Source organism: Elaeis guineensis, chromosome 4, assembly GCF_000442705.2.
Source record: "Elaeis guineensis isolate ETL-2024a chromosome 4, EG11, whole genome shotgun sequence".
Taxonomy (NCBI): domain Eukaryota; kingdom Viridiplantae; phylum Streptophyta; class Magnoliopsida; order Arecales; family Arecaceae; genus Elaeis; species Elaeis guineensis.
The window spans coordinates 14,021,388-14,043,089 of record NC_025996.2 but is presented as its reverse complement, the minus strand read 5'-3'; the positions used below and the strand labels follow the sequence as shown (position 1 = coordinate 14,043,089).

At 34.3% G+C, this 21,702-nt stretch overlaps 1 protein-coding gene across 3 annotated transcripts; it reads left to right on the top strand.

Annotated features, from left to right (window-relative positions):
- Nucleotides 1–1,288: 1,288 nt before the first annotated feature.
- On the top strand, nt 1,289–14,208 carry LOC105043786 ((S)-ureidoglycine aminohydrolase). 3 transcript variants are annotated; one of them, XM_010921482.3, is made up of 13 exons: nt 1,289–1,559; nt 1,630–1,755; nt 2,957–3,044; nt 3,134–3,210; nt 3,757–3,796; nt 5,231–5,297; nt 8,230–8,315; nt 8,610–8,691; nt 8,910–8,966; nt 12,808–12,846; nt 13,016–13,086; nt 13,791–13,844; nt 13,937–14,208. In XM_010921482.3, exons 1-13 carry the CDS (start codon nt 1,316–1,318, stop codon nt 14,004–14,006), a joined length of 1,101 nt encoding a protein of 366 aa, XP_010919784.1. In that variant the 5' UTR covers nt 1,289–1,315; the 3' UTR covers nt 14,007–14,208. The 3 variants fall into 3 exon arrangements, with proteins under 3 accessions (XP_010919784.1, XP_029120004.1, XP_010919786.1); XM_029264171.2 differs by lacking the exons at nt 2,957–3,044; nt 3,134–3,210; XM_010921484.3 differs by lacking the exons at nt 5,231–5,297; nt 8,230–8,315.
- Nucleotides 14,209–21,702: the final 7,494 nt, after the last annotated feature.

Sequence of the window (21,702 nt, the reverse complement as noted above, 5' to 3'; positions counted from 1 at the left end):
AAAAACTCTATGCCAAAGATACATATTTATTGGCAAATAAATTACCGGCATCCATCTCTATCTTGCTTGATTTATCTAAGAACTATGGATCGAGAAAAATACAAACATATACTAATACTATATGATGAAGTCATTTGATCGAGCACAGATCTTCTACGGTGCAATATTTGCATTATAGAAATCAATGCAATACTTAATGTTCGTCATCAAAAGATGGATGGTTATCAAAAATTGCTGTGGGAGAGTGTAAGAACTTAAAAAAAGATATACTTGAAGGTCCCTCTGTGACCCATCATATAGAAAAAGGCCAACATCTATTGCTGAGTAAGACAGAAATAAATCTTAACTGTTCGGTAATGGTCTCAACACCGCGTATGCAAAGAAATCTTAATTATATTGATTGTGCAGTGATGGCTGATTTGTTTGAAACAAGTTGTAACCATTTCTCAATCAATGGGATCACGATCGTGTTAGTCATGATAGTCAGTTATTTTAAATGCATTTGAATTGGAGGCACATGATTTTTTGCTGCTAGCTAACTATTTTGTTTGTTCGCTTGATGATTCAAATTGATATCTTAATAAACATCAAAATCCATAATCTTATTGATAATCATGGTTGGCAGCTTGGTTTGCCCCTTAAGACCAATTTATGTCCAAGTGGTGGCCAAAATTGCCACTTGGATTAGCTATTGAGGTTAGATTGAAGAATTGATGCACGTAACAACCTAAGTGAGACTTAAATTCATGACTTATTTCAAGAGGTAAACAAATCTAATCTAATCTAATATATATATATATATATATATAGAAAGTAGAAACTGAGAAAAAATAAGATAATAATTTAAGCTATCCACATAAGCATGAACTTACCACCTTTGAATACTGTGGATAAAAAAATATCTATAAAATATTATTTAATTAAATAAAAAAATATTATGATATTAGAGAAGTGAATTGAAGCTCATATATACAAATTAAATGATGTAATTAAAATCTATTTTTACGATAAAAATTACTGTTGTAATTAAATAATGGAACCATCAATATGGATTAATATCAAAAATTTAAATAGATATAATTTTATCATATTAATTTATTAATTTAAAAAATAATTATTTTTAAAAAATAAATAATGATATGATATAAAATTCGTTAACAATGTGCAGACTCAAAATTAATTATCTGGTATTATATTAGATGTACCGAAAATTTGGAATAGATAGATAGATACAAATTAAATAAATAAAAATGGATCAAATGGCCAGCTGGATAAGCACCAACCACGGTCAATACAAACGCAGAACAAAATCGTGATGCGGCATCAATGCAATGGTGATGTGGCTCGCACTACCGAACAGACGACCGGCGGGGTGGTTGCCTGTGCCCCTCCCAGTCTCCGAACTCTCTCCCTCGCTTTTCCAAATCCCCACTCCGGAGACGCTGTTACTCTCTGCAAAACCCTCCTTAAAATAAACCCTAGAAATCCAAGAATGCTGAGATCCGCCTCAGACTCGTCTCGTCCTTTCCACGCTCTTCTTCTTTTCCTTCTTCGATGGGGTAAGAACTCTCTCTTCCACCCCTTCTGCTCTGTCGATCTGTAGGGACTAAACAGTTGTTTATTACGCAGCTGCGGTGGAACTGGCATTCGGGGAGGAAGGGTTCTGCTCCGCTTCTCTATTCACCACCGATTCGAACTCACAGCCTCTCTATTGGAAAGTCACAAATCCTACCCTTTCCCCTACCCACCTCCAAGGTATGCCCGAGGTCAATGGAAAGAGGTGGTTTTTGTTGGAAGAACCATCGAAATTCCATTTTTTTTATAGTTCACGTCCTCATGGTTTTGATTCGATTCTCGTTGATTCTGGCTGCTTGCTGGGTTTTGGTGTTCTTTAATGGTCTAGAGTGGTTTTTGTATTTTGGAAATCAGAAAAGTTGGTAATTTGATGTACAGTTTGCTTTGAAGCGAGGCCTTTGTAATTTCATGGGCGCTAAATTTTCTTTCTCTGAGTACTGTGGAGGTAATTATGAAGTCTGATACCACGTCTGATGACAAAGTCCACAACATGTTGAAGGGAAAAGTCAATGCTATCTGGCGAGGCAAGAAGCATATCGATGATTGCTGTTTCGATCTCACCTATTTTCTTCTGTTCATGATAATGAACGTTAGACTTATATTTGTCAAATTCGGTCCTGGAAATACATGCAATTCTCTGTACATTATTTAAGCAAAAGATTGTTCTAAATCTCTCATGTTTTCTTTTTGTCATGTCCTTTTGTTCATATTCTTACTTAGACTGGATAGAATCATAGAACCTATGGAATATAAACTATTCATCTAGATAACACAAGGTGCTGCCTACTGTATTTTTTGAATTAGACTCAAAATTGTGGCCTGATGGATTTTATCATGAAAAATTCATGCTAGGCATGTTGGTTGATGGTCTGGTTTTAATGAATTTGGTGGCGTCCATGGATGGCATAAGGCATGAAATGAAGCTTAATGATGGTTGACAATGGTTTATAGGGACTTGCAGGATATCTAACATGCAGCTATGCAAGGAACATGATAATGGAGAGAATGTGGTCCGAGATAAATGATCCAATCATGTGAATTCTATTGAAGATAGGAATGGTAGAGTCAGTGTTTGACTTTAGACTTGACATTTCAGCATGACAGGTTAATCAAATATGGGATAGTGTATTGCTTCATAATTTGTATTGAAGTTACTTGATTGGTAGGTTTCTATGAGGAAAAAAGATATTTCTAAAACAAGATTTGATTCTCATTGGATATATGATGATTTGTTTTATACATACATTATTACGAGAGAACAGGCTGTGACTAAAGCTTTGATATTATGCACACGTTAGTCACCTTAAACAAAGTTCCTCATCTTTCATCAAGGTTGTGGTTGGAAATCTCATTATCTTCATCTTTACTCATTACTTGGCAGATTTACCGGGATTTACACGAAGTGTCTATAAAAGAGATCATGCTCTTATAGCACCAGAAAGCCATGTGTTCAGCCCTTTGCCCGATTGGTATTTCCATTTTATTTCTTCACAAAGTTTTATCAGATAATCAAATCTGACATTAAGTACCATCCCGAATTTTCTCATTCATTTTATAGGATTAATACGTTGGGAGCATATTTGATCAGTCCAGCAATGGGTGCACACTTTACAATGTATCTGGCAAAGATGCAAGGTTTGTTACATCAAGTAACTTTTTTTTTCTTTCGAGGAAATTGTTACATCACATAATTTGAAATACAGAAGATGCATTTCATAAAGAGTGAAGTCACAAGTTAGTATGAGCACTACATGATTACTACCAAAGTGTCTGGGAAGAAGTTTAAATTTATACCTACATTCAACCAATTGAAACTGGCTGAATGCCATGCTTCAATTGATTTTGCAGTGCCTCTTCTCTACGAGATCAGGAAGAACTTTTTTTTTTTTTTTTAAGTGTGACCTTCCAATTGGAGCATACAGCAAATTGCAAGAGTCTTTGTGACCAAATATCCTGTTACAATTTGCAAATAGTTGACTGAATAAACCATTAATATTTTTGTGGCACTCATGTTCGTATATCTGTGACGCACTCAAATATCTTTTCATCTGAGGTTTGATGGTATTTGCAGCTTTATTCGTTCTTGATGCTAGATATTTCTCTGTACTCAACAACTCAAGCTTATTGTTGTTCATAGTTTATAATTAATACATCTATAATTGGTGCCATTTTTTAATGCAGAGAATTCAAAATCAGGATTACCCCCAAAAGATGTTGAAAGGTGCACTTTCTTTTATCTCTTTGCTTCTACAGAATAGTTATTTCCACCACCTATATTAGTGTCCAACATCTTGCTTCGTGCAATATCTACACACAGAATTGTAAATATCTTCATCATGCTGTATTTATCAGTAAAAGCCAATAATATATCAGAATCGTAGATTGAAGTGCAATAAATGGAAGAGGGGAAATGATAAACATGGATAAGAGAGAGAAAAAAATGATAATCAGTAAAAGCCAATAATATATTGGAACCATATATGTAAGTGTAATAAATGGGAAAAGGGAAATGCTAAACATGGATGAGAGAGGAAAAGAAAATCTGAAACTGAGGAACACCAAAATGGAGTATAGAAGGGCTTTTAAGGATCTTTACCATTTTGCCATCCATAAACAAGAACAGCCAATCAAATATGTTGCCTTTACATTCTCAGGATAATATTTTCTTTATCTTATCTAGTCTACATATTTAGGGAATCTAATTGCAGCTTCTTCATATGTTTTAGAACTTTTTGTGCAGCTCCTTCATATGTTTTAGAATTTTTTTTGCTAAATCCTGCTAGCTTGTCAGAAGGGTTGTTGCTTCCACTTATTTAAAGTCAAAAGTAGAGTATCTCTGGTTTCTGGATATAAAAAGCTAATGGTCTTAAGTATGGAACTAGAGCGATGATCAGGAGTGCAGGGTTACCATTAAGATGAATCAGTGAAACTGGTAATGTAAGTAAAATGATGAATTTTGGGGTTTAGACGGCAAAGGTAAGGAGATTTCGGTAACTGAATTACCAACTGGTGACTGGGAAAGAGTAATCATTGAAGAATTCTTCTCTCCAAAAGGACCTAGGTGCCGTGACCTAGCACTAAGATATCATTTTCACTGCTTAGTCACATACCAGGAAAAGTAAAGTGGAGATACCAAGAAACCTTTACTAAATATATGAAATTATCAAAACTTTGTCTTGTTCATTATGTGTGCATATATGAACCTTCAGATGCACTAAAGGCAACATAATTGATTAAAAATCACAAAACTGAATACTGCCTTGCCACCCTGCGCTAAAATTTCTTTGAATTGTTCTCTGTCAAAATAGGACTTTATAGAAACTGAGATGATGATCTCTGACAGACTTTAGCCTAAACCACCTTTGTATTAAGTATCAATGGGATTCTTTTAGGACTTTTGTTTTGCCTGAAGCTCGCCAATAACCCAAGAGGGTAACTGTTATTGCTCTTTGTCCTCCTTTCTTTCCTCCAGCCAATGTTTTGGAGATTCAAATTTCCTGTTTTACCACATATGTGATACATATTCACCTATTTTGCCTCATCTGCATTCTGAAAGAACTCAGGGTTGATCTTCATCTATTTCATTCTGCAATTTATCATCAGCTACTAGCTTTTCATAACTTTTGTATTTGTTATTTTATAATAATCCATCCAGGTTTGTGTTTGTCATTCAAGGCAGTGCTGTTTTGTCAAATAATTCTGGAATTAGCCATAAACTACCTGTAAGATCTTATCTGTTTTTGAGTGATTTTTCATATTATTTTCATGTTCTTAGTTACTGCTTGTCTTTCAGCTCAATATTTGAAAGTCCATTTTCTCATTTGGTCAGCAGTGATGTAGATGTTTCTGCTGCAAAGTTTTAGAATATTGTATTTGTCTTGGTTAGTATTGTTATGTGCATGGTGTGAGGAGACCTGCATATCCACTGACCTAATGGTTCTGATTTGTGGATGATATGCAATTCACTTAGATTCTTTAACTGCATATTGGGTAGCATATTCTGACATGTTATGCTTCCGACTTAATTGCTGTTTCCATAGCCGGCACAAGGTCTATGATCCAAAGATTTTATGCAAGATTTTGGTTGCAGAAATTTCTTCATTTGCAGGGAAAAATTGGTGCTAGATTGCCAAAACTGGTTTCAGCAATGGATCCGTTTGGGAATATTGGGAAAGATTTCTTGAAAAAGGATAGTAGGAATTATCAGACTTAAAGGCGGGAATAAGTGTTTTAGGTTAAGTGGGAGTGTCTTCATGATATTGGATGGTTTGGTGTAAAAATCTTAAGAGCATTTAGCTGTATTATCAGCAGATGGTGGCAATTGGATGCAACAAGAATGAGAGTTTTCTGAATAAGTGATCACTGTAGTTGCATTATTTCATTAGGGAGTATGTTTGTAAAAGCACTAGGTAAATGTGGTAGGATGACACATGCATAAGCATGTAATATGTTGACTTTCCCCTAGAAGTTGTGAGGTTTGAAGGTGGTAGGTGGAAGAATTTTCTTATAGTATGCTAACCATTAACCAATGATTGTATATTTGACATCTTGAATCTATGTCATGGGCATAGTGATATACATAAATAGATGTACATGCACATAATGCATCCATATATTTATATAAAAAGCATAGGTAAACTTTTGTTCAGGAGTAATCACAGCCTTCGATTCTTGTTGAGTTAATCATAACCAATCGAACTACACTTCCAAATTCCAATTTTCACTGGACACCAAGGTTTTAAATACTGGTGTGATGGTGGGGCACCCCACCATCCCAAATGTTGAGAGTTGAGACAAGGAACCATCACGAGTGTTTGGATTGGACAAATCTGGACATAGAGTGAGATGGGACGAGACATCTACTGTCTCAAGTGTTAGTATGCAGGGTGTCCCATTCCATATAAAAACTAGGATAGTCTCGTTCCATGGTATTCAAAACTTTGCTAGAAACACTCTTAATTTATCTTACTAGTATATAAAGAACCAACAAATCCTATTCATGGGCATTCTTGATTTCTGGATTTTATTAATCATTTGTTGACCATATTAATAATTTCTATTTATTTTATACTAATCAGGAGGCACCAAACCAAATCAACCTGACTAGGAACCGTTCCCACTTTTTATAAAAGTTCAATTTAGTCAAGATTATGACGTACATTGTATTCAATCTGTTTGATAATACCAATCAATCTCAGTGATGGGCTTAGAATGTTCAACATTCATGTCATTTTCGATTGCAACAATTATGAGTTTGACATCTCAGTATTGCTGCAGGCTCATACATGGAGGTTATGGAGTAGCATCAAGGTTTTAAGTCCCCCGGGATGGGGGCCGTCCTGTCCCATTCCTTTAGGATTTCGGCACCAGGGACGGATGCAGGACCTCGAAACAAATTTTCGGCCTTCGTCCCGGTCATCCCATCATCATCCCGACCAGATCAGGCACCGGTACAACCAGCCCGGTTGTGTCCTAGTTGTTTTCTCATTGTCGATTGCGAATGGGCTGTTGGGAGGGGAGAAGAATGAAGGAAAAAGAATACTGACCTCTTTTTTCAATGGTGCATTGGCATCGGTGTCGGCATCATCGTCGGAGGGAGCACGGTCTTCTCCTTTCAATTTTCATTTTTCGAGAGTTGGGTACGTCGGGAGGAAGGACGACTAAGGGAGAAGAGAGGAGAGAAGGAGGCCATGGGATTTCCGACGAGTAACCAAGCCAACAGACGGAGAGGGAGGAGGGAGGAGAAAGCACTGAACGGGGAGGAAAAGGAGCTCGAGCCTCGGGGTCTTCAGGCTCTGATACAGAAGGGTCTCCCCGATTGAGGTAGCGTCAAACCCAGGCCACATGAACCAGGGCAAATCCTGAAGCATATGCATGGTGGATAGCACGCGATTGGGAATCTGCGAGCCAGAAGGGCTAGCGGATGCACGGTGGATAGCGTGCAATTGGGAATTGGCGCGATAGGAGGGCTACAATGGATAGCACGCAATCGGGAATAGGCGAGATAGAAGGGCTAGCGTGGCGTGTTATGGACCATAGTATTTGATGTGGTCCAATTGCACCAAGTGCATGCAACAAAAATTGAATCCAGACTCCGTAAATTTGGTCTTCACGTCTGTCGCACTCTAGGATAAATTTTAAAAAAAATCACATCTACAAATAGATCAGTAAAATTTTAAGATAAATTAAAAAAAAAAAAGATATTTATATATATAAAAGGGCATCCCAAGTATGTACCGGGATGCCCGATCAGGACGGCCATCGAGATGGGGCGGGAGTGGGGTGTCCCGTTTCGGGCGAAAATCGGGACACCCCTGTCCCACGGGATTTAAAACCTTGAGTAGCATACTTGTAGTTAGTGACAGAATATTGAGGGGCACCTAAAAACTATTATAATCAAGAAACTACTTGCATCGGTTTATAAGATAAATCTTTTGGATTCATCTTTATTGCAGGCATGTCTTTATGTTATTCTCATTGCCTCTTTTAATTTATTTTTGAAAATTATTGCTTATTTTTGTATATTGCCGAACTTGTGTTGCTCTTTGAATTCAGGCACAAACTTCATGAGCATTTCCTTTTTCTTTTTTTTTTTTTGCCGTTTCATTGAGAACCCAAAAATGAGGGAATTTAGCATCCTTATCTTGAATGTAGGTGGACTCATATGCATATTTGCCCGCTAATGTGGAGCATACATTGAAGTGTGACAAAACAGCTACCCTCATCATCTTTGAGCGGAGGTTGCTTTTCTCCTGAATTCCAGAAATGTGCATTGTGTTTGAGAAGTTTTCTGTTCATCTTATTTAATCATGTCTTCACACGTATTACAATCTTTGAAATTTCACTCGGTCATCAAACTCCTGCAATTGTTCATAAAATGTTGAACAGACTGGATCTGTAAGCTTATGTCTTTTTCACTTATTGATCGCTAAGCCACTTGTGAAGTAGCTATTTGTTAACCACCCCCCACCCAAAAAAAAAAAGAAAACCTTTTCAACAAACATTTAACAGCCATGCAAACTTCTTTGATTTAGGTATGTCATCCTGGAAGATCACTATCCTGAACAAATTATAGGTTCAACAGACAAGCAGCCACTTCTTGAAACTCCAGGGGAGGTAGATATTTTTGTCCGTTCATCCACTTATGTTATATTCTGTCTTCAATAGTAGATGGAATGTTTTGAGATTTGATTATTCAGAATGTCCTTTTGTGTCTCCTTTTTTTGTTTGCTATTAGTCTTCTTGCCTCATCACTAGTCCTTTTTCCACTATTCGTATGCGGAATCAATTCTGCATCTTTGATTTTATCTTTTGTCTTTTATCTGTTTATTTAGGTATTTGAACTGAGGAAACTGCTGCCTACTTCAGCTCCATATGATTTTAATATCCATGTAAGCCAATTTTGAACTAATGTGAGGTTCTCTTGCTTATTCTTCTTGCTGCTTACTTTAAATATAGTGTTAGAGATTTTGAATCTCTGGTTTATTAGTATGATGACTTTGATGGACTATGCAATACTTGAGATGAACATTGTCTTCTGGATGCTTGTCGCGTTTGCCAAGGGTCAGACACCACAATCTCCAAAAATCTATGCAAATGACCATTAGGTGTCTGTAGAAGTATGGAATTTTATGAGGATCTTTTAAGTGGTGTTTTCCTAATCTTGTGGGATGGGTAGAAGAGCTATTGGACAGATGACATGATTATGCAATATTTGCACCATCACAAAGCAGCTGCAAGGTCACTTGTAAGTTGTGAGGCAGGTGGTACTTCAATAATTACTCAAATGGAGTTTGCTACCAGTTATTGGCAGATGATTGTAGTTGAAGACTGATATCCAGAAAAGATTGGTGATTGAATGCTAGGTTTTCAATGTTTACAGGTCATCAATTGTACATTTCTTGGTAATCCAATTAAAAAAAATGGAAATCATGAAATAACATCAATTGGTGTTGAAATGCATTAACTGAACAAAATTAGAAGGGTGAAGTGGGACATATTGGAACATGGACCTCTCTTGAAGCCTTTGACTGTTCATGTGGCATTCTAAGTCTATGTTCGGGAATTCTGATATCCCGTGGGAGATCAAGTATTTTCATTTTTCAATCAAATTCACCTGCAAGAATGATGGAGTACAATGGAATTTAACATCATTATTATCCAAGAAATGTAAAATGTAAGCATCAGTTCTGGTTGGAGTTGGATGGCACAGAAAGGCAGTGCCTTGATAAATGAGCAGTAAATTTTCTATCTGCCCCATGTTTGTCTACCTTGGCAACAACTTTAGTACTCCATTGGTATGTCTAACTGACTATGCCTTATGTTGCAATATTCCTAATTAAATCATCATAATAGATAATCTACACCATCCTTAATACCTAAAAGATAATACTTAAGTATTTTAGCTGGTTTTTAACCTTATCATCAATTGTTCAAAAACATCGATAGTTTTCTATAGCTTGGATTTCCTCTTCTCCTGATCAAGATTTAGAAGTTCCCATAGTAGTTTGATAGGAATCCAATTTCTATCTATGGAATTTCAAGCAAAATAAAGTAGAAAAATAGGGAAAATAGGTAGAAGAAGGAAAATTCAATCACTTCGAGGGGATTGGGACCTCCAATAGCCTTTAGGCTGATTTTATTAAATTGATCACATGTCAATATGGCCCCTTGGGCAATACATATTTACAGATTCATGACTACTTATCCTACAAGAATAAGGAAAAGCAAAATAGGAAATATGAGGTAGCCAATCTCTAAAAGACTGGAGCTACTCTTAAACTAAACTCCTATCCTAAATCAAAATTAGGGTATTAAATTATGAAACCTATCGTTTCCTCCTCTTTCAAAATGATCTTGTCCTCAAGGTCAAATTCTTCTAGGCGGTGCATGGCAATCATCTTCATCTTTGTTATCTTGTGAGGTGTCAATGAGTGCATTCAATAAGGGAAAATTTTCATTTTGCAACAGTGCCCTTGTTCCTGCTTTTCATCACAGTGTCAACTTAAGCCGTTGTTTGTTCGTTCCATGATCTCCTCTTGTGTAAGCTGCCTAACATGTTTGTTGTTGAGTGCCTCTTTCTGAAACACTGCAAATTGCTTGCTATTTGCTCTTTTACCCAAGTTCTGGCTATTTTCATCAAGTCTTTGCCTCTTGTAATTGGGCAAAAGAGGTAGCTGCTGGCATATTATGGGGCCTATACATATGGATCTCAAAACTAGTATCTAAGCAAGCCCTTCAATAAAAGTTCCACCAAGTTGTTGTTCTGACCAATCGCAAGGTTTATTCATGAGCCGCTCAAAATGACTTTGATATTTCAAAACAGTTGTTGTCTGACAATTTTTTGCAAGCTTGCCATCGACATTCTCATATTCAAAAGGACCCAAACAAACTATGAGTTCAACAAATTCTTCCCCATGTAGAAATCCTATGGTATGACTCAAACAATCATGTCACTAGATTGCTCACCAGTGAGATTGATAGAACAATCTCAACTTTTGAATTACTTGTAATACTATGAAAACAGAAGTAATTTTCTGCTCTTGATATCCAACCTGGCAGATCACCATCTTGTCATGGAGGAAACTCGACTTCCATGCAAGGGAAACTAAGATTTTTATGGTGATGTATACCTTTATCTTTAGCATTTCTGGTATCCTTTGTGTAGAGGTGCCGGTCTTGCATATCCTCCATTTTTTGTTCAGCAAGCTCTTTGGCAATGACAGTGGATGCTGAAGTCAAATCGTGCTGATCCTTGCAAAATTGTTCAAAGGCTTGAGTGATTGTGGCTAGCAGGAATTCCTTAAATTGATTGAGCTTTTGATCAAACTTGGCCGCCAATCATGCTGCAGATTCAGTCCCATTGCGAGTCACTTGTTCGGTCATTTGCTTGTGTGGAAAAACTTCCTATAGCTATGCTGTAGGACTCGAGATATGTGATACCATGCTTTTTCTTCTGATTTCATTTGAGAGTCATTTATTGGAAAGATGCTCTGATGCCAAGCTGATAGGAATTCAATTCCTGTGTTATTTCAAGAAAATTAAATAGAAAATAGAAAAGGTAGGTAGAAGAAGGGATATTCAATCACCTTGAGTGGATAGGGACCTGCAAAAGCATTTAGATTGTTTCTGTTAAATTGATTGCATGTCTAGATAGCCCCTAGGGAATACAATATTTATACACTCCTGACCACTTATCCTACAAGAATAAGGAAAAGCAAAATAAGAAATATGAGGCAGCCAATCTCTAATGGACTCAAAACTCTTAAATTAAACTCCTAACTTGAACCAAAATCATAATACTAAATTAAGAAACATATCATAGTTAAATAAAAAAGAGTAAAGAAAACCTGTCAAGTCGCAACCCTTACGTGCCGATATAACTTATTTAAAGTGCCTATAAACATTCCTTTTTAAGTGCAGCAAATTTTAGTGCATGAGAAAAGGTTTTTTTCTTTCTTTCTTTCTTTTTTAAATATAAAGTGCTATTAAATTGTGACTTCTTATCATATACATTATCATTCAAATTATACCTATCATTTAGATATATATACATCAAGGATTGAAGTACTAATATCGGTGTCTATGCTAGTGCCTTACCGATAGGACATGGATTACTGTGTTATGATACAATACAGCACATGTATTGTTACCTTATTGATAAGGTATGGTGTGACTATATGGACCACTACGAACTGGTGCTTAAATCCTCGATTTATTTGCCTATATCATGCAAAACCATCCTCATCTTGAGAATTTTGGTGGTTAGGTGTTGGACAATGTGGGGCACCTCTACACTTGACACCAATGCCAAGTGTGTTTAGGTATCACTGCACCAAGGCATAATGATGTTCTGTCATTGTGTTAAGTTTATTGCCCTTATGGTGCCTGTGTCCATGCTTGTTTGGGCGCAACATGTAAGCACCACTTTCATTGGATGTCATTTAGATGCCAAAAAAGCTAGAAATATATAAACAAGTAAAGGACTTTTTTTTAAAAAAATCAGTAAATATTTTAAATTTATTTTAAGATGTTTTTGCTAGTATTTATTGGATCTCTGCAATAATTTCTGCTTCACAGTGTTCATCAGCCATTTTTGTTGACAGCTTTTAGCATAATCCTACCGAGAAGCACTTATACTATTATGGAAATGTGGCTGGAAGTCCTAGGAGCCACAAGAATTCTGTTCTCAATATGCTGAAAGCCTAAGACTTTCATGTTTCCTCCATGCAGATAATGGACTTCCAACCTGGAGAATATCTTAATGTGAAGGTTTGTCAGCAATTATTTTGTCTGGCTATAAGTTCTGCTATGACTGAGAGGCAACTAAAAATGATGAAATCCTGTTTGCTTTCTGAAGTGATTGAGAATGATTCTAGTAGCTGTTCTGGCCCTATTTTAAGGATAATGTAGATTTTTGTTGTGTTCCTTGTTGGAGCAGGAGGTTCATTACAATCAGCATGGCTTGCTGCTATTAGAGGGTCAAGGTATCTATCGCTTGGGTGATAGCTGGTAAGCTTGCGATTTGAAATAGCTATTATATTTATTCCTGAGTTGCTTTGTTGACATATCACTGTGAATTTGCTGCTAATAAAGGCAGGACCTGGTATAACAAGGCAACTCCATGTCTAGATGCTAGTGAAATTTTTGTCTTCCGTTGTCCTTTTGCTGTCTGCACTACTTTGCAAAAGCTTCTGTTGCTCTTATACATTAAAGAAAATTAAATTAAGTTTACAAAAAAAAAAAAAGAAAATTAATCCAATGTTTTTCTTGTGAAGCAGATGCACTGGAATAAATTGCAATCTTTCATACATTTTCTTCTTTTTATGTTTTTGACCCTGCATGGATAATTGAAGACGTTAAAAGTCAAACATAAGTAGAAATTTCTTCCTACAATTTTTCTAAAGACTATCTTGAAATGCACTTATAAGGATATCTGCATTTTTGCTATGTTTTTGTTTGGATATATTTCTCTTATTTGTTAGAGTTAGCATTTTCCAACATAAGAAGCACTTAACTGAGAAAAATTAAGGGAAGATGTGGTGTCGATAGAACTGTCAACATGAAAGTCAAAGAGCTTTATTTTCCTACCACCAAAAACCCTATATTCTAAATCTCTTGCTGCTACCTTCAGCATCTTCATAATGACTTTCCTAGTTCCACACCGCTTTGGATACTTTTATAGTCACATCATCTTTTTACTCTCTTGAAAACAGGTACCCAATTCAAGCTGGTGATGCCATTTGGATGGCACCATTTGTACCTCAATGGTATGATTTTCCTTTAATGATTGGTAACATGTCTCTTCAATTCTTCCATCGCAGGTTGGCTTAAAACCTCATATTCCTACTTTGATACACAGGTATGCAGCACTTGGAAAAACCCGCTCAAGATACTTGCTGTACAAGGATGTCAACAGGAATCCTTTGTAATCTAATGCAGATGCTCCATATAATACGGGATTCATATCTCTGTTGATGTAGGTATGTGATACAATAATCCAGGAACTGCCGATGTCCAAGGGTGAGAGCGTTATTGTATTAAATGCTGATTCAATAGATAATAGTCATATTAAAGACGGTATTTTGAACTCAAAATATGAAGTTATGAAAAGGGGTGCATTGTATTGTTGGATGAGTTGGTTCTCGGACTTTTATTAAATCCTTTCGAGCCTATCTGGTAAATATGGAGCCATTTTGGTATTTGTTTTGGAGTCTAGTGATGTCTTTTAGTAGATTTGGAGAGAGAATTTGCTCCTTGGCTGTGCTATTGGGAGAAGATCTACTCGATTGATAGCTCGATGGAGGGTTAGGACAATTTGATGCTGCTAAGCAAACGGCACACCAAGCTCCAGAGATGTTCTATTTTGCATGTCTTCTATTTTACTTGCTTTGAACCATGTGCGCAATTAGATTTACTATAAGAAATCAAATGCAAGGGGTTACGCTGGGGATTGCGAAGATACTTGGTACAACATGCTTGATTTTGTCGGGATTTTTTTGTTGTGGATGCGGTGTTTAATCTCCTATGAAATGATTACTGGCAGATAAACGGGCTAACATGTTGAATTGGACTTCGAATTTTGTATTAAGGCCTTCTCCTCGTGGGCCTAAAAGTCTCTTTTTTTCTCAACAAGTGATCAAATTGATAACTGCCGATCTTGCCCATGCCAGTAAAAATCGACAGTAAAAATGGAAGAATGTTGAGGATCACGTGTGAGGTTTGGAAGGAAGATGGCGCACACAAGAAGACTTACCAAGCACCGATGTGAACACCAGTTTATACGTGAAGAGAGAGAATGTTGAGGATAAAATTGGGTTCATCTAATGATACTAGTGAGAGATGGATGATGACTCAAAAAAGTAATTGGAATTGAGGATAAAATTGGGGTTCAATCCTAAATGATATTAGTGAAGATGGATGGATGATCATCGAAAAATAATTGGGCAGGAAAAAATGAATCATATGTGAACAGGGAGAATATTGGAGGAAAATGATCATATGTGACAGGGAGAATATGGAATGAATTGGAGGTTAGTCCACATAATAATTAGTGGGAGATAAATGGATAAGGGAACAATGTTGAGAATCATGTGTGAAGTTTAGTCCACATGAAATAATTAATGAAAAGGCATATGGATCATGCATTCTCATGGAATAATTTGTGGAATATTGAGAATCACATATAAGATTTAGTCCCATCTAGAATAATTAATGGAAACTTAAATGAATGATGCATTCTCATGGAATAATAAGTGGAAAGGTTGATGGATGGTGCACTGCTATGGAATAATTAGTGAAAGATAGATGAATGGTGCATTCAAGAAGAGTGACCGGGCAAAAGGTTAAAATCGGCTTATATGATGGTATAATCTCATATAGAATAATTAGTGGGAGGTAGATGGACAGATGGTGCACTCAAGAAGAGTATTTAGTAGGGGGGGGGGGGGGGGGGGGGGGGGGGTTAAAATGGGCTTAAACATAAAATGGGGAGAATGTTGAGGATCATATATAAGTTTTAGAAGGATCATGTATGAGGTTTAGTCTCACATAAAATAATAATAGAAGATAGATGAATTGATATGCTAGTGAGGGTCAAAGCTTAAGAAAACCTAATAGTTTGAGCTTTTATATTGAATAAGATCGCCGATAATTAATAAGACTTCACTTTTTAAAATTGAAGATTGTGCCTATCTTCATGGTAAGCTTGACTATGTTGCTTTCGTTTCTTCATATATGTACTCATTCATAATATATAATTTTAAGATAATCATCTAGAAAATAATTTAATTTTGTTTAGTTCTGCTTTGAATAATTAGTGGGAGGTGGATGAATTGATATATTAGTTGGACTCAGAATTTAAAGAAAACCATTGTGTACTTAGCTATGCTACTTCCATTTCCTTGTATATATGTTCGTACAACATGTAATTTTAAGATAATAATCAACAAAGTATACTCATTTGTGAGATAATTTAATTACATTTAATACTTCTTAAATTAGTTTTCTCCTATTCATCCTCCTATCAAACCCGGCAGATTTGTTACGTTAGACCATGTTTGGGGCATGGACTATGATTTGGTGGACATGCTTTTTAGTCTTCGCATCAAAACTCACAGATTTATTATGTTAAGCCATGCTTGGACCATGGACTTTAATTTAGTGGACCATGTAGTGCAGGATCTGATAGCCCACTTGGATGAATGATATGATACAACACTTTAAGCATGGGCCAAAATCATTTAATACATGAAAACTCATTTTCCTTGCATTTATATGACTATATTTGCTCCACCTGCACTAGCTAGAAATGCGTGGTTCCTTTTGAATCAAGATTAGTGATTGGTAAGCATGTTAAGAAATCAAGCTCGCTAATTGCATGAAGAAAAGCTCACCCTGAATTATAAATATTTATCGTTAAGTGGTTGATACTTTTAAGATAATTAAAACTTACAACGGCTGCCAGTCTCATACCCTGAAAATATAGGGATATAATGTTACACCAATATAAACCCTTCAAGAGGTCATTTGAATATATATAAATATATAAATATATATATATATATATATATATATATATATAAAGAAATTCTTTGAATACTTGTAAATATTAAAAACCTCAAAACTAGGAAATTCCGGTATCATCTCTCAATTTATACATGATCAGCTACCACCTTCGCATTTTGTTGTCCTTACTTTGCATCAAAATCAAGGGAGATCTTGTAGTACAAGCGATTGATGAAGTTGTATAGGACCTTACCAATTCAGCATGTCTATATTCTTTCTTGAGAAAACTTTGAACTTATATTAGTTATATTCATATCCAGTTAAAATTAGTCAAATCTAGAATCATGTCCTCTAGATCTTTTAGCAAGGCCGATAAAGGTAAGAAAGCTATTGTCTCAAAATGTGAAGTTTAATGAAGTTTGTAAATCATTATAATAAATGACAAATGATTTAGTCTATTAAGTCCTGATTGCAAGATATAAGATGGTCATGAAAGAATAATGCTGCTAGAATTCACATCTTATTCCTTTCGAATTATTTAGGATGCATTTGGTTACATTTTTTGATTTTTAATTTAAAAAAAATATTTTTTTTATTTTTATTATTGAGTAAAAATAAAAAAATAAAAAATATGTTTAGTAACTACGTTGCTATAAAGTAAAAAGCAACGTTTGGGAATGGCAGGTGAAGAGCTCGATGAGAGAGAAGGATTTAGAAAGGAAAAGAGAAGAAGGTGGGGAGGTGAAGAGTTAGATGAGGGAGAAAGATTCGGATTTTTTACTTTTTTAGTTTGGTGTTTTAGACGTGGGGAAATAAAAAAAGAAAAAAAAATTTTGAGAAGCAAAAATTTTTTACTATACATATAAAATAATTTTTTTTAATTTTAATTTTTATGATGTTATCAAATATTATTTTTGATTTTTATTTTTTTTAAATTAAAAAATAAAAATATATATTTTTAATAACTAATCAAACACACCCTTAGCCATCTTTCGTGTATCATTCGACAGGATATGACCAAAATCCAAGCTGTGACTGTGCCTGTGGAGCTTATCATCTATACGTGTCTTATTCAATCATTTCACACATCATTAATTAATGAATGAACGATAGTGGTGACTAAGTCAAACTTTCAAATATCTGAGAGGAAATAAACTACTAAATTCTCTGATCAAACTTAAAACGCAAAACAAAAAGGAAAGATGATAAGTTTACATTCTTCGTAATTTCAATGCATGAAGTCATGAGCAATCATTTTCATCTATTTTAGCCATCACCTTTTAGTGGTATTGTGCTACGATGAGTGCTTCAATTTAAATCTATAAGTTGAATGACATTTGAAAGGAAAAAAATAATAAATAACATCATCAAGGTCTCAAAAAAATGATACCTATGACAGACTTCAGCCAAAAATTTTATTCATTATTTCAATTTCTTTATCAGGAATCTCCAAGTCAAAAAGGTGACGCCATTAAAAGGGCTAAAGGGATAACAACAAAACGAGCAGTAGTATTATCTGCTGGCACCGTTGCTTACCATACAATGAATTATTCTTTCTAATTAACATATAAATTTTAATTTAAATAATATTAATAAATTCAGATAATATTGAATTGTTAAATAAATAAATATTATTTTAAATATGATTTGAAGTAGAGTTAATATATCAAAATGATGCAATAACTTATATAAAATTAATCTTGATCGAATAATCAAGATTTTGACATCAATGATTCGGATCATTAGAAACGAATATCTCTAAATTATAAATATTAAAAAATTATTTGATTTTAAATTTCTGATCTATACATGCAATGAAAAAAAAAAGCATCATTTGTATGATTTAATTACTTATTTTTTATCATTGAATGTATACCCAACCTATAGGTTAGAATTTGTAGATAATATTTTTTTAGTTTTATAGAAAATAATTTATATTCAACAATTCAGATCATCAGGTTAGGATCAATTTTATTTGGACTATTGGGTGAGCCTGTATATTAATTATGTATGTGCCTAAAATATGATCCAAATCTTGACCTTAAGAAACTTTTTCTAGTTATTTATATGGTTCGAAAAGCAGCTTGTAAAAAATGCACCAATAATGTTCCAACTCTTTTATAATAGGAGCCAAATATATGCAGCAGTTCGCACGTGGGAGAAGCGCCCCTCGTCCGCATCGTCACGATTCCATCACTTAATCATTTATTTGAGCCGCGGCCCACCGCAGTAGACTATGACGCGCCAAAATCATCGCTTTCATCGGTTTGGTCCCATCCGACCCGGTTCTGCTGCTTCGCAGCCAGCTATACAACGAGCGGGGCCTGGTCATCCTGATGGTGGATCTGAGCCATTGGACGAAGAGATCGGGATGCAGCTTACGGCCAGGATCGGCGACTTTCGTTTAGTTCAAAGTATTTAGAGGTATAGCACAACCAGTCCTCGTGACGTACGCCGTGCGCTCTCCCAGGCAACGGCTTTGTAGGTTTTGCATTCGACCCCTTCGACGATTTTGAATTTGTAAAACCGGTCTTTTTTTCATTGCCGTATAAATAATCGCATCAAGATCCCTACACGGTGCTTTTAACTCTTTGTGAGAATAGCCTTCTTGATGGCCGTCGCTTGCTCGACGGCCGTTTACCTCCATTGCCTGGTGGCCTATCATAGTCTTCATTAGGGGTTGCGTGGTAGGATAGTTGGGACCGATGCTATGGAAGCCTTATATTTATTATTGAACATGTTATGCCTAATTATAAAAAGCTTTTTCGGGGAGTAATGACTTTCTCAACCACATTCTTCTAGACATGGCATGAGTTCTGTTTTTTTTTTTTTTCCCCCTCCTGAAAGGTGTTATTTTTTCTATTGCATTGTCAAAAAAATGATAAAAAAAATTAATTTCTTTAAAAATAATAAATAAAATTGTTAAATTTTTTTCAAATATAGTTGTTAATCTCTACTAATCATGTTTGAATTTGAGGTCCTCACTTGGAGAGGATGGATGCTAACTAAATGAGCTACTAGTTATTGTTAATTATCTGAAAAATTATATCAAGCAAAACATACCATTTCAAATATCATTGTTTTAAAATTTTTTTTATAAAATATAATGGAGATGCCATTATTTGAATTAAAATTTATAATATGTAAAAATAAATGTTGAGCAACTACACTGGATGCCATGTGACAGAGCTTTTGAAAGGTCGGAAAATATTTTTAGTTGGTATAATGGTATTTGATAAAAAATTAGAAAGATATTTTGATTTTTTTAAAAAGTTAAATGATGTTATATCATATCCTATCATGTTACATTATTATGATATCGTGTAACATTATATTAAATAATATATATAATATAATATATTTTAATATATAATATCCATACTATTACATTATATTATGCTCCACCAAACAATATCTTATTATTAGTTTATAATAATAAAAATATTTTCTTGCTTTGATTATCGAGTATGTGTTAAAGTTCCATAATACTTTAGGAATATAGTAATCAAACAGAATAATTTATTATAAAAAATCTATTTTTACAAAACTCTATTTCTAAAAGGTTGAAAACTTTACCATCAACAATAATCCAAAACAGGATCTAAGTTTTATTGGTTATTTTATAACATTTTCTAAACATCTCTAAATCACAATCAATATTAAATCATGAAGGATATCATCATCAAGGATACTTAAGACATCAAAGAGCCATTAGTAATGGAATTAATATATTTATTCTTAGATTTCTTTAATGATAAATAAAAGTTCAAAAGGCACTTTTTATTGTTTCCTTGCATATACATGTAAAATAATTTGTTGTTAAATCGAAAATACTTAAGCATGCGGCTATATATAAAAATGATCATAATTTTAACTTGTACATCTTGATATCATAACTATTTAATAAAATATTTTTAATGGTTTCAAAAAATCCAATCGAAACCAATTATTTTGCCCATATCAAAATGGGAATTTATAAAGAGCCAAAGGAAAAAATATATTTTTTTGAATGCTTAAGCAATTACCTCAAAATACATCCTTGACAGGGTATACTATTAAAAAGTACTTTAATATAATATTAAAATTGTACGTCTTGATATCATAACTAATTAATAAAATTTTTTAGTGGTTGCAAAAAATCCAATTGAAACCTATTATTTTGCCCATATCAAAATGAGAATTTATAAAGAGCCAAAAGAAATAATGATTTTTTTTTTTGAATGCTTCAGTAATTACCTCAAAATACATCTTTGACAGGGTATACTATTAAAAAGTATTTTAATATAATATTAATGTCCAGTATGATTTATGTGATTTTTTTGTAATACAATAACAAAAATGTTATATTGATTTAAAATGATAAATCACTACACGATAACCATAGACCAATATTATAATTATTCTTCATATGTTTTTATTTTAAATAAAGTCAGCATATATTGCTTCTCATATAAGGAGAGCAGATATGCTAATGAAGATATCTTAGATTATTGCTTATTTACCGAATAGATAGGAGTGCCATCTTTTTGTGTATAAATACAAGATAGATTGTAAATCTTTCCTTCAAGGTATAGTTTAGATAAAAATTTAGGGACATTCTGACAATTACATGCTGCATCCATATCACCAATATATCTAAACAAAAATCTATATCTATGCTTATATATACCATTAGCTTGGTGTTATGCATGATAAAAAAAGTACTTAGGTATGATTAAAAATAATTTATTTTAATTATATCACATGTATTTTTGAATTACAAGTTGTGATTCTATAATCCATATATTTAGTTTGTTATGCAATTAATTCTTTTTTAAAAATATTAAAACATAGAATTAAAATGTTTCTACCCCAAATTCTGAATAAAATTTCATGTTTCAACACCACATAGACCATAAAATTAAATGTTTCTACCCTGAATTCTGAACTGAATTCCATGTTTTTAACACCACATGGAACATAAAATATGTAAACTAGGCATAAAAGATGACATTATGCTTTCAACACCCGGTAAAACTTTAATTTTAGAAGTTTTAGATACAATAGCAATCAATTATCTTCCAGGGGGTTAACTGCATAATTCAAAAAAAAAATTTCCAACCTCTCCGAAAGCCCAACACC

Excerpts from the sequence above, each read along its gene's own strand:
- LOC105043786 (XM_010921482.3), top strand. The coding sequence starts at position 1,316 with ATGCGGCATCAATGCAATGGTGATGTGGCTCGCACTACCGAACAGACG. Across the intron at positions 1,756-2,956 it reads TTCCCCTACCCACCTCCAAG|ATTTACCGGGATTTACACGA; the intron begins GTATGCCCGAGG and ends ATTACTTGGCAG. Across the intron at positions 3,045-3,133 it reads TTCAGCCCTTTGCCCGATTG|GATTAATACGTTGGGAGCAT; the intron begins GTATTTCCATTT and ends TTCATTTTATAG.